The sequence below is a fragment of the Falco naumanni genome, chromosome 6, assembly GCF_017639655.2.
Source record: "Falco naumanni isolate bFalNau1 chromosome 6, bFalNau1.pat, whole genome shotgun sequence".
Taxonomy (NCBI): domain Eukaryota; kingdom Metazoa; phylum Chordata; class Aves; order Falconiformes; family Falconidae; genus Falco; species Falco naumanni.
Window position 1 is genome coordinate 15427877 of NC_054059.1, and position 14015 is coordinate 15441891.

Genomic DNA, 14015 nt, shown 5'->3' on the forward strand with positions numbered 1-14015 from the left:
TTATCATTTTTCAACTCCTGTAGTTATGTTTCATTAAGTAATACCATATAAGACTGATCTATGAGATGGTGCAACAAAAAATAATATGGAAAAATCAAAACTATCTCCATTAGTCAATTTCTTACTCTCATTTTTTCATTATGCATAAGGAATTTATAAATGCCATAGGTTTTGTGTATAAATTACAAGAAGAGGTTATATAGGAAAGAATAATATATTACCTGTTGGTAGTAAGAAACATGGGATGTACTGTGATACACATCACCTTCTCAGTGTGTCTTAAAATCCTGCCAGAAAGAAGCCACAAACACTCACCCCTTTGCAGTCCTTCTGGTAAAATGAAAATGTATAACTGTTATTATTTCATAACACTTTTCTTTTTTCTTTCTGCTTTTGTGTCTGTATTAGTCTGTAGTTGTAAAACAGCATTAGGTCCTGTTCTAATGCATCATACCACAAAATGATAAGATAGTGAGTGTGACACACTCCAAGGCAGCAAGCACAGTCAGAATAAAAACTTAGTCTACGGCTTCTTAGTGTAAACGATAGAGAAACGGAAGTTGCCTGCTGTGGTACAGTAATAAAACTTCTGTTGTAATAGCTGTAAGTCTTCTGGTGTATTTCTGTAAGATGTGCAGAGTATGCCTCTGTTCTTATTTAACCCTTTTTCTCCAGGTCTAATCCATCTTTTGGTCAAACTGACAGAAATGTTCTTACATTATGGAAAGACATATTTGGCCTTTAGGCTTTTTCCTAGGTTTGAGGGATTTTTTGAAAGAAAAACATAGTAAAGCAATAGTTGTCTTACATCTTCTTGTAAAATTGTATGACTTAAGGTCCAGCTTGCCCAAAGGAGTAGCAATAGTCATCAAGTCAGACTAAGAGGAAAGTGATGCACTTATTAGCCCTCACTGGCAGAACAAAATTCTAGACAGGGGGAGAATGAAGAGAAAGTGACAGAAAGGTCAGAGCTCTTACAGAGAAATTTGAAGATGACTAGCAGAAAAGTTTATTAAGTCAATACTTTCGAAATAACTGTCTAGATAATTAACTTCTGTTCTGCTGGTTCGCTCTATATTCAAGAACAGAAGAAGTACTTTTAAAAAAGAAAAGAAATAAAAAAGGTGGGAGGAAATGTGGAGCTGATATTTGGGTAACTCTTCACAAGAGAGAAAGGAAAGTTTCAATCTGCTTCTCCACAAAGAAAATTGTTGACATATGATGCCAAGAAGTTTTCAACATCCTTTCTGCTTGACATCAAGCAAAAAACGTCAACTACATCAAACTGCCTAAAAGGAAGGTCTTTTACCATTAAAAAAAAAAAATTAAAATCTAGAAAACACTTAGATGAAAATATATACTTTAAGGTTTGTTTGGCCACAACTTCAGCTGTGGTATTTATAAATTATTCAGAGCAATTTCAGAGCTATTGGCTTGTGGATAGGTCAAATAACAGAAAGGTAGGAAAAAGCAGATGAAGTACAGAACTGTCAGATCAAACTTGAATTCTTGAAAAAATACTAGAAAAAATGTAAAGATGAAGTATTTGTAAACATCTGAAACCAACAGAAAGATGACACTCACTAGGTAACATGGATTTCTCAGGAACAAAATGTGTGAAACCATTGCAATATCTGTTCTCAGGTGGTAATAAACCTCTGGACAAAGGAAGGAGTAGGTGATACATATCTTGAGTGCATCAGCATTCGTGTAAGGAAACCAAAGGAACACTGTCTCATTGGAACTAGCTCTAAACTACCTGTACCTCACTGGAAAAAATAGTAAAATATGTTAGTGATTCAGAGTGGAAAAGAATTTCACTGAAAGTGTTTTGGGTCCACTAACGCTCTTCATCAGTGTTTTTCATCAATGACCTGGATGATTTAATTGGGAATATTATGACAGAACTTGCAGATGGCACCAATCTGGGAGAGAGACAGGGAAAAACTCTACTAATGGTCTGGAAAAGAAAGGAAATCCAATTGGGTGAAGATGCATCCTTTTTGGCAGTTATAAACAAATACATACAAATTGGGAACAACCAGGCAGTTAATCTGCAAAGAGATCCAGAGAATTCAACCTGAATGGGATTCAGCAGTGTATCAATGTTGTGGAAAAAGAAATCTCCATGTCAAGATATTTGGTCAAGAGTTCTACTTGTGCAAGAAGTGATGTAGTTCCCTGCCATGTATCAGAGCATACCAGCAGGCTCCTGCCAATCTTACCTTGCCTGGCTGACTGACTTCCCAGCTTCATCTCAGACCTGCCATGTCACTGCAGGCTGTCTGGTCATCACTGGTCCGTGACAGACCCTGGTTACCAGCACTGGACCTGCTCAAGTCTTCTCATTTGTGTACCATGGGACTGTATTGCTTGTCAGTGAGGTTTACCCTGCCTGTCTGGCCATCATATTCTCTATATAAATAATAGAAGTTTATTAAAATTATTAAACTAAACCTAGCTGAACACAATACTTTAAAATATGGTGTTAAGATTTAAATCTGCCATACAGAGTCCCCATGTGCCATGGTTGGAATGTGTGTGTTACCAACTACTACTTATGTCCCAAAGCCTATTGATATTTATTGAACTAAAGAATTTGTGCCTCTGTATGGAGCTGTAGGTATTCAGGTTTTGATCATGAAACATGGAAAAAAGTTGGGTTTATCCATAATGCTAGAGCTCATTAGTGAATGAAATTATCAGGAAATCACTGGTGTTCAATAGGTAGTGATCAAACTGTTGGAGAACAGTTTTTTACTATTAGAGAACTCAGTTTAATCTGACAACTTTTTGATCTGTAAATATGCCACGTAACTTACATTCAGGTCCACACAGTTTATACAAACCTGTAACTTTGGTCTGATCCCACAATGTGCTGCATTCATGAAATAGATATAATAACGCCCTTTAACTCTCTTGTGTATGAGCACAGCTGAAGCATGTGTAGGTAAAAATGAATTTTCAGGTTTGAGCAGCACCCGCAAATACATGAGCAAAGGGAAGTTGCTCTGCCTGTGTCAAGAATTTCTGCCCTAGCACAGAGGTGACTAGGACCAATTGGACAACAGTAACTGCTTAGTAAAACCCTAGAAGAGGGCCAGAAAGGTATGCGGACTCAGGCTTATATATGGTATGCTGCTAGCTCTGCAAGGTCTACCTGTGAGGTCTGTCCACTGGGAATATCTGAATCAGAACTGATCTTAGAGTAAATCCATCTTGGAGGAAAGATATTACCTGTAGCCTGGATGCAATCTCCATTTGCTGCCTGTCACGCGTACATCAGCTTGCCATCATTGTCACATTAGTGTTTCCAGTAAAAAACCTGACATGACTGAGACAGAACTTCGGTGGTGTCAAGAATATTTTAAAATGTACATGTTTGTTGATACTAAAGTGAGTGAGTAGTAAGCAGAAGGTGGACTGACTGCTATTTAAGATTCCTCTCTAGACTAAATTGAGTTTAAACGATGTACACAAGTTTTTGCTGAAAAGACTTTTTTTCAGTCTTCTTGTCAGAAAATGATAATATAAAATTCAAAGCGAGTTGTAATTATGACTTTTCAAATGCCAGCAGAACTTTCTGAGGAATAGCCAATGAAATATTATTTCATTAAAAAAATGCTGACATGATGGGATAAAAACTGAATTTTGGCCTAGGAGCTTTATTTTTTTCAATTACTACTTAGTTGAGAAGACTTGGTAAAAGGTTCAAAACTGTTGAAATGTTTCACTTTAAACCTAAATGACAGAAAATTTTAAATCTGTTGAAAATATGTTGCCTAGAATATTTACTGATTTGTTTCAGGAATGGAATATGTAGGTAAGAAACAGAAGTGCAAACACCCTAAATACTCATGATAGCACATTTTACAATATGTTTTAACTCTCTTTCAGATTATGTGTACATAAACACAAGTTTTGACTTGTCCCCAAGCTACATGGGGAAATAAAATGACAGCTGAATTTCTCACAGGAACAGAATAACATTTTTCAGATTGTGGCTGTTGTTAGATCAGGAGGTCTGCTTGTGAAAATAAGCAGTCTTCAGAGAACACAAAAGCTTTCTCAAAGTCGCATATGCATAATTTCTCAGTCTCTTCAATTTTGGAACATGAAGGTTTTAAAACTTTTAAAGAATAATTCTGTTATCCTAATCTAACTGTTGAAGTTCCAATTGTCTTTACTGAGAATTGGTGGGTTTTGATCTCTGAGTTCCAGAAACCGTATACGCAAGGATACAACAAAGAAAATTGCATCTTCCATTGTTTCTTTTATAGTTTGCCTGGTTACTACAACACAACAATCACATGTATTTATTAGAGCAGATGGTTACAATAAAACACTTTTCTTTTGTATCATCTGAGGCAACAGCAGCATTTTTTATCCCTGGTCTGTCATCCAAAGGTGATTTTTCCTCTATTACCCCCTCTCTATTTTGTTCAATTATGCTATTATAAGTTGCATATTTTTATACATTTTACATTTTGTATAATGTTTGCAATAAGTACAATTTTTATATTTGAAATTAGAGGGCCCAAACAAATGTAGGATTTCATTATGATAGGTATTGAATGAAAGAAACAGTTAACAATCACTGTCTCAAAACCCAAATTAATAAAATAGCTTGTATGTTATTATTATCACATCCAGTGCAAATAAGGAGAAATTAGTAATCCATTGGTATGTAAGAAACTTAACAACTGTGAAAATATTGTCCAGATTTTAAATTAATTTATTAAATCCTGACATGTTTCTCTCAGTCTGTTTAAGCTTCTCCCACTGTAATTTTAACAGGAACCATATAACTTTATCCCCAGAAGCAATATTTGTTCAATAAGAGTGAATGAATGCACATCAAATCCTGCTGGCCTTGACAATTACCCTTAATGTGAGGTTTCAGTTAATAGCTTCAGATGTACCTGCCATCCAGAATATAAGGAGCCATGTAGTGAAATTGCCATAAATCACTGTGTGGCTGGACTGTGTCAGAATGGATCACAATGCAATGATCTCCCTGGAGAGTTTAAGTGTCACAGCCTGACTAGTAGAAATCACTTTTGTCATGAGGCATTTAGGTTGTTCAGAAAGAAACATCTGAAGAATGTAAATGCAGCATTTCTGAGGAAAAAAAATACTCTGCTGCTAAATTTTCATTATCTAAATTCACGAAGTATCTTTTGAGTGTCTGTAGCAGAAAAATAAACCGACACTCATTTCTTTTTATAGGAAATAGTACATTCTTAAGTACTGCTGCTGAAACTATTTTGATAAGAAACTTTATACAAACCCAGATGTTGAATATTGAAATTGGGCCCTGAAACCACCACCCTTTGTTCCTCAACTTAGTATAGTAAATTCAGATATATTTCTCTATGCTGCAACAATTTGATAATTAATTCAAAACATAAAAAGAAAAGCACACATAGGTTAACATCTTTATTTCCAATCTATAAAGTTATCATGAATAATTACTTTTAGTTTGTCAAACAAAAAAAATATCATGTTGGCTTTTCTATATTCAGTATCTGTACTTGGATGACAGTCACATAACCACATATATATATCTGTATATAACTGTTACTATCAGTGATTAATGTTTCCCTTTTACTTCTTTATCATAATTTTTTATATTAGTTTTATGTAATACTTCAGTAAGCAGATGTTAACAGCTATTTACAAAGGCAAAAATGAGAGAGATGCTTAAATTTTTAATAGCAATCAAGAGGGAGGAAAACTTCAGCTGTGTGAGAATGTTGCACAGCTGGTGTTTGGGATGGAATAGAAACATAGCTTCAAGACACCCTTCTGCATCCACTGATTTAGAAACCAAAGTGACTGCTTGTGTAGGGCAGTTTTAATATGCATTGTCTTGTATTTATGCCTCAAAGAGTTGTTATACAAGCCAGGATTTCTAAAGTGCAGCATGTTTCAACATTTTACCCTGATGGTCAGAAGTTGCTCTCTTACCTCATTGAACCAGCTGCTCAAAACCTAAAAAAATCTTCCAGATCAGGAGCTCTTCAGTCATGCCCTAAGGACATGATTTATAGTTCCTGTAATTTAAAGACTGTGCTAAACTAGGCTCAAGCAGGACTGAACTTTTCAAATTTTGTTTTAAAAATTTAATTTATTACTCTGGATTTGCACTTAATAAATGCTATAAATACAGGGCTATGTTTAGTTTTTAAACCTGTCACAGTATGCTGTACGAATACAGATTTGTTTGAACATCTTTGACCAAAGCTTCTTCCTTTTTCTCCTTGTGTAAAACATTGATGAACACAAGGTCAGATATGGGGCAACTCGATGGCACACTAGAACCTGTTCTGGCACTACCTTTGCTACTAAAGCACAGCATTCCTTTGTAAATCTTTTTTAAAATGAAATGTGAAGTTCAAATCTTCAGCCAGACTTGGTATCCAAGTTTGTAAGATGTTGGAACTAATTCTATTTAGCTCACTGAACCAAATCTCTGGTTTAAGTCTTTAGTGGCTTTTCATGCTGTTGTTAAATTATAATAAATTGGTCCAGTCTCTTTTGATCTTTTCTGTAACATTATTTTTGCAAGAATCTAAAAACTTTTAGAAACTTTTAAAGTGCTCAGTTAATGGGAGAACAGAAAACTATACCTTTTGTACTTTAACTCACTGGCTTTTTATGACAAAAGTTACAAGAAAAATTCTAAAGTTTGAAACCTGGCATTTATATTCAACACTTAGGTCCTAGGTACATACACACCAATTGATTTTTTAATTGCTTTATATCAATTAATTTTAAAATATTTATTGGGTTTTAAAACAAATTTTTCAGTGAAACAAAGAACATTTACTTGCAACTATTTATTGTGTGTTCTAAAATAAAGGTGCTGTCATCAATGAACCATGTGATTTTCTTGCTAGATGATGGTATCAGAAACTATAATACCATGGCAAATATACCCTAAGTGTAAAATGTAGATTTCTATTTTATCTTTGAATTTGTTTCTTAAATTTTGTGTATATGTAGTCCTCAACAAGAAACACAGATGCTCAAATGTTTCACAAGATTAGATTTCATATGAACTATAAATTAATTGGTTCAAAAAATCAACATCAATAAGCTGCCAAACCTGTCAGGTATTATAATACCTGCTTTATAATGGAATGTAATGGAACAATTTTCTCTTTTGGCTTGGAAACACAGGATGTTTTTTTGGTGTGGTGTAAAAACACCACACTAAAATTGAGAAGGCTTTTATCAACTGTGTGCTTACTGAAATATCAATAAAGATAGCAATATCTGCATAAAACCACTTGAAGAAATTCATATTCTATCAAATTCTCTTGAAGACCTGTTGTATCTTGAATGGTTTTTATTATTATAGCAATTATGGCTTTATCATACAGTTCTTTTGTCCATTTAGAATTGCTTTGTAATGAAATGGAAACTTTCAAAGAAACTGTAGTATTTTACTCTATCCTAAATAAAAATTTTAAATATAAATAAAGAACACAAAAGTACTTAGCAAAATTGGTCTTTCACTTGTCTGTTTTCTCAGTCTAAATATAATAATTTTTTTATGTCTTCTGTTACTCCATTTTTCATCAGGTTTTACTGGTCAGTTTTGCGAAGCAGATGTCGCTGCCTGCCTGTCACATCCATGTGGCACTTCTAGCATCTGTAAAGACGTATTGGGTGGCTATCTTTGTTTCTGTGCACCTGGTTTTATAGGTGGGTTCAAAGGCGTGTTGTTCAACATGTTTAAGCAAGTCCTAAACCAGAGAAAACAAGGTTATTCAAAGTAGCAACAGATGTAATTCAGCAGTGTGCCTCTGATTAAGGCAAAAGCAACTTTTGCTTCCTGTCAAATAGAAATACTTGCCTGTGTAAGAGTATTCAGCTGTAAAAAATACTGACTACAAGGGACTATTTCCACTCCAATAACTTTTAGTTTATACTATTTTAGACAGGGTGTCTGTCTTACACTGATGTTATTGCAACTCCCAGCCATATGCATGTTGGCCTAAATTTATCTGCTTTGTGCTTCCTGTAACAATAAGGCTGGGGTAACAAGGGCCTCAACTGCCAAATATACAGCCACGATTTGGGGCAGGTTTAACTACTCGTACTTAAATCTATCCTCCAAGTCATTGTCATTAGTACAGAGTCTGACTGGATTAAAATTAGTTTGGTTATGTTAGCATACTGTCATGATAATCCCAGATTACAGCGTAAAAAAAAAAAAACAAAAACAAAAAAACAAAAAAAACAGAATACCCAGAACCCCCCAAAACAACAACAAACACCCACCCCCCCCACCCCCCCCCCGTTTTCCAGATACAGATTCAGACCTTTTTTGATCACCTCTGTGATGAAATAATCAAGTGTAGAAGGAATTCCCTGAGTGGCAGGTCAGCTCCGCAGCCCAGATCCATCCTGTCTAACTGCAGGGACTTTGACAGGGCTCCTAAAGCAAGGATAGGATGACTCCTGAATGTGTCTCGATAGTCAAGGAGGAAATAGGAATTCAGATCTTGGGTAGACTCATTATGTAAACTGTTCCTCTATGACCTAATGTAGGCATCCATTTAAATGAAGTCATCTGTAATTTAATAGCTGTAGTATTTGTGTCTATAATATAATTAAATGTTATTTCTTGTTTCTATGGTTGTATTATTTTATTATAATTATCATTATTATCAAAATAAAAAGTAAAATTGTTTGATGTTACTTGCAATAATTCTTGGTGAAATCTTATTTTATTGAGATTTGGTTTAATTCTTATATTCATGTCTACATAATAGTAGATTTTTACTTTTAATTTATACATTTTCTGTGGCCAAATTAAGCAGAGCTTCTCTGAAACAATCAGGAACTTTTTACCTACCCTTTAGGCATAACTAATAATAAATTTGAGGCCATTCTCATCTGTTTGGATAATTGATATACAAAATACAAAGAAATACTTTCTGAGATTTGTTCTACCTCAAAGGCAAGAAAAAAAATAAAAGGTACATCATTCTCAACTAGAAATCAGCATCTATATTTTTTCCTCTGCATATTTAGAAATATATGGCAGTATCTAACTTTTTGATTATTAGTTTCCAAAAAAAATATTAAAATATTTGGTCATATTGGAAACTTTTCCCAGTATTTGCCATAACAATCTTCACAACAAATCCAAAAATTGATACATGAATGAAAAATAATTTCACAGGAAAAGACTATGATATTTTAATATTCAGTCTTAGAAACCATACTTACACTTTCATGATGTTTCAGGAAAACTCAAGACTTTATTTTCTTTACAAGATTAAAAGATGAAACCTTTTGAGTACATCTGTAAATGAATCTATAAAATTCCCATTAGATCTTTGTTGAACATTGTATATTATATATACCTTTCACTTTTGCCTTTAATTGACAAGAAATTAATTCCCCAAGGACAGTTTATGGCTCATTGGTGTAAGTTCCCCGTACCTAACCTCAGTTATTTCATTTTGTTGTTGCCACTTGTACTGGTAACTTAACAGTGGCTTGTTCCCAATGAACTGAATCTTTCACTTGTTTCCAGGTAATAACTGTGAGATTGAGGTGGACGAGTGTCTTAGTGACCCTTGTCACAATGGAGCTACTTGTGTTGATCATCTGAATGCCTTCAGTTGTGTGTGTCAGGATGGATTTCAAGGTATTAAAAGATCCATAGAACTGTAACTTCATAAATTTAGTTTGAGTCTTACACCAATTTTTTAACATATCAGATGAGATGCATGTATACTTATTTTAGTGTCATCTGAAGTTCTAAGCATTTAAATTCAGCATAAGTGCATCTTGACAAAAGGTATCTACTTTGTTTTCATGACAGCATGGAACTAGGTGTTTTCTGCTGGCTAGTGACTTAGCTGTTGAAAATGCATAAGTGGAGTTTAGTGAAATTTTGCAAATAGCATATACAGTTTTCTGTAAAATTTATAAACAGTTGGCAAATTTAATATAATAGAATCAGAGAGAAAAAACCTTTGTGGGACAGGTTTTGTTTTGGCATATTTGTAAAATTTAAGTGAAAAATGTAATGACTTAGATAAGTGGATGCATTAATTTTTGCAGCTAGTCTTTCCTTTCAGCTCAGATTAGGAATTCAAAGTGCATACATTTTCTTTTTAGTGAATCATTTTTTAAATATGGATTTTTAATCATTGAAATACAAAGGAATCTATAATTCAGATGTCATAGGGCAAAATATTACATTTCTACTGCTAGCTATATTCAGAACAACTATCACTTGCATTTTTATTTATTAAAATTCTTTGCACTTTTCAAAACTCACAGCTGATGTTATTTTTAATTTATTCTTCAAATGATAAAAAATTAGGTTCACTCAGAAATATTAGAAAAAGTATTTTTATGCTTTAGGCAACTATGTTGCTATGTTAGCTACAGTCTAGTGTGGAATAAATTGTGTTCTTGCCTACATCAGATTTTTTTTCCATTTTCTGGGAGTACATCTGTTGCCTTATCATGAACACAAGGACTATTTCCTCTCGTGTAATTGCAATGCAGTCTATTATATTTGCTGTATTTTTTTTTCTATTTGTCTATATTTATATAATAAGGAAATTGTCTGGTTTAAGCTTTAGGAATCTGTTCAACAACTGTACTTTTAATCTATTGATAAAATTAGTGAATAGTTTAAACATTAAATATATCAATATACTGTCATAGATGCCCAAATTTGAATATAAAAAGATATATTCCACTATGTGAGCTATATTCTGTTAAAGTAAGTCTTGATGTTTAACTATATATTCTGTGCAGTAACTTCTCTCCCCTTTGCCTGGTTGTATATTTTTAGGCACAACTTGTGAAGCAAATACAAATGAATGTTACTCTTCTCCATGTCTTCATAATGCATCATGTGAAGACCTTATTGGTGGCTATGAATGCATCTGTCTACCTGGCTTTACTGGTGAGTTGTATCATAGTAAACCTTGTTTTCCACAGTAAGGTGGTCCACAAAGCATCCATTAAGACATCATGGACTAATTTGCTTGTGTTTCCTTCTCATTTCTCTTTATCTGCCCTGGTATGTTTCATTTGCATTCCAACAAACTGGAACACTGACTCCATCTGTAAACTAAATAGCACAAGATAAATTAGTCTGCATCTAAAAAGGCCTTCAAAGCGTACTTACACAGGGAAGATTAGTTACCATTTAGCAACTCAGAAATAAGTTGTTATGTATTCGTGATGATAAGAATTAAATGGATGCTAACATTATTATGTGTGGCTCTTTATTTGGTTGATTTATATTAGTTTCTCCTCACAAGTTGTTTGACATTCTTGTGGTGAAAATGAATTAGAAATTGGCACCTGATTGTCTCACTAAATGTTCAAATCTCTCATCTTTTCCAAGGTGCAAGATGTGAAACAGATATAGATGAGTGTGCTTCATTTCCCTGCAAGAATGGAGCCACCTGCATTGACCAACCTGGTAATTACTTCTGCCAATGTGTGGCTCCCTTTAAAGGTAATGAACACCAAGGGAGGGGGGAAAGCAAACATAATTAACTTTAGAAAGCAATTCTGTCAATTGTCTGAACTCCTTTCACTCTTACTACAGCATTATTAGTCCTTTGTTTTCTCAAGCAAAGCTTTTAAAGTGACCAGGCAATTATGCCTTAGGCTGCAAGTAATTTGAAGTAAACTTTGTTTATACATTTATTAGGAGTGTTTATTTATTAATCAAAATGGATACTTTGAAATTAGTTTGTTAACAGAATAAGATTATTTACAAAATGAGAGCCATCTGCTCATCAAGCTGCCATCACAAAGCTTTTCTACACATTTTTCTCTCTAATTTCATTGGTTATGGCATTCTCTAAATTATTCTTTCATTCTCAGAAAACAATTTATAGTTATCTTGAAATGCATAAAGTGTGTTTGATTATTTCTGTTGATGCTTTTAAAGGAAATACACTTAAAATGCATGCTTTATTGTGATGTTTTTCATAGAAATTGTGGGTGTTTGACTTTAAACATTCACTGCTAAAATAATTCAAAATAACAAATTGTGCAGTGTTCTAGAGCAAATCTAGTTCAAGTGATAGTCTCAATTAAAGATGCTTGTTGATTTATAAATTAAATATAAGTACATTTTTTCTCCTTCAGTTCAGTATAATGATATATAATTAGGATTCCAGAATACTTTAGAAGGCAACTTTCTTGATATGTTGAGACAGCAGGGCTTTTCCCCTTCAGGGAATATGGCTGCATTAAATTCATCATTCATGAGAAAAGTGTGAGCTCTAATATTTGTTCTTATTATTTTAGTTAATGGTCAAAAATGTAGTCGGTAATTTTTATTAGTTTTAATTTATGTCCCGCTGAATAAAGTTTAGTATAATAACAAGTAAATGAGTACTGCAGTATCAGAATTGCATCTGCTCAGAAAGATGTGAAATCATTTTCAGTACAAGCTTAGAAACACTTAAGTACTTTTTTCACAAGTACCAGATTCTCAGAAGACTTTGATATTCATTTAGATATTTAAGTAAGTGATTTTAAAATTTCAGAAAGTCAACATTTCTGTAGTCCTTCAAGAAGCTAACAGTGTCTAATAGTCTCAATGGAAAAGTTAAATAATCCCTGATGGCAAGATTCATAAATGACATCTTAGATCTTCTGAAAACAATATTCTTGGTAGAAGATGTCTAGTATCCATAGCATTCTTGTTAGAAGGAAAAGATTACTCAGCACTTTTCAAGATCAAATTCTTATACTGATGTTACCTAAATTTATGATGGTATAAGAAAAAGCAGAATGAATTTCATAAGAAAACTTTGCCTCAGTCTCATGCCATCTGTTTGTTTAAACTGCTGTAAACGTAGTCTTTGACAGATTCACAGTAAGCCAACATAATGGGTAGTTAAACTAGATTTTCTAATTGTGTGGAAATATTCAAGCTACCGCAATGAATACCTTTGTGTGCACTAATTGCAGACTACAGAACTGCTTTATTAAGAAAGTAAGTACATGATATTGATCATAGAAGTTGTATAGGAATACCTGTTTTATTTTTTTTCAATATATTCACAGATTTTCTTGCTTCTGTTATTCTCAGTGGAAAAGCATAAATGTTATATTATGTATTCTGTCATTTACTTGGGAAGCAATCTGAAGTTGTATTTCCATAATACATTGTAATGGTTTGATTCTCCCATCACAGAGTCTGACTTGAAGGGTATGCACCACTATTAGGAACGTATAATTTACCAGTTGATCAAAATGTGTACAGCAGACCTCTATTGTACAGCACATAGAATTAAGAAAATCAGAGCATGATTTGGACTTTCAGGTGCATGCATACAATAGGTAGCCTGTCAGATTAAGCTAGAAATTGATTCTATCTACAGGAAGTGGTTTGCATGTATTCCTCTTTCTTTCTTCCTGATTTCCTTGACTATTCTCATTGGTTTGACAAGGAGACTATGCAAGATTATGACCAGAAAGTTTTGATTTTTCTATTTTCCTCTTCTATCCCCTTCATTTCCTCTTCTTTCAAAAAAGAAAATAGAAAAATCTGCATATTTTTGCTTTTTCCATTTCACTTCTTTTGAGAACAAGTACAGCTACTTCTTATTTTTACATGCTGCAAGTTCTTTGATATCCTATGTACTTCTGTATTTTAACAAACTTTTACATTATTCCTACATGAACATGAAAAGTCATGAGAATTTTAATAAAGTATTATTCTATATTCATACTTTCTTGTATTTTTCTTGTGTGGGGATTTGTTTCTTTTTTAAAAAAACAAGGATTTGTCTACTTTGACAAAATGTTTTGATTCATTTCATTGGCTTCCATAGAATACTGGAAGTCACCCAAAGCTTTTAAGAACTATGATGCTTGGGTAATGGTATAAATCTGGATTCTCCTTCAAATGTCCAACAGTCCAGACTGTGCAAATTAACTGTACAAGCCTGATCTAGTTTTCCTGTAGACACAAACCTTCTTAGAAAATCCAATTTCCATGG

The 14015-nt window shown here is 33.6% G+C and overlaps 1 protein-coding gene across 1 annotated transcript in view; it reads left to right on the top strand.

Annotated features, from left to right (window-relative positions):
• EYS (eyes shut homolog) overlaps nt 1-14015 on the top strand; it is an 867458-nt gene that overhangs the window by 251642 nt on the left and 601801 nt on the right. The window contains exons 14-17 of the mRNA XM_040598785.1: nt 7591-7713; nt 9557-9670; nt 10835-10948; nt 11396-11509. Coding sequence (XP_040454719.1) covers nt 7591-7713; nt 9557-9670; nt 10835-10948; nt 11396-11509 — 465 coding nt within the window. The remainder of the gene's footprint in view (nt 1-7590; nt 7714-9556; nt 9671-10834; nt 10949-11395; nt 11510-14015) is intronic.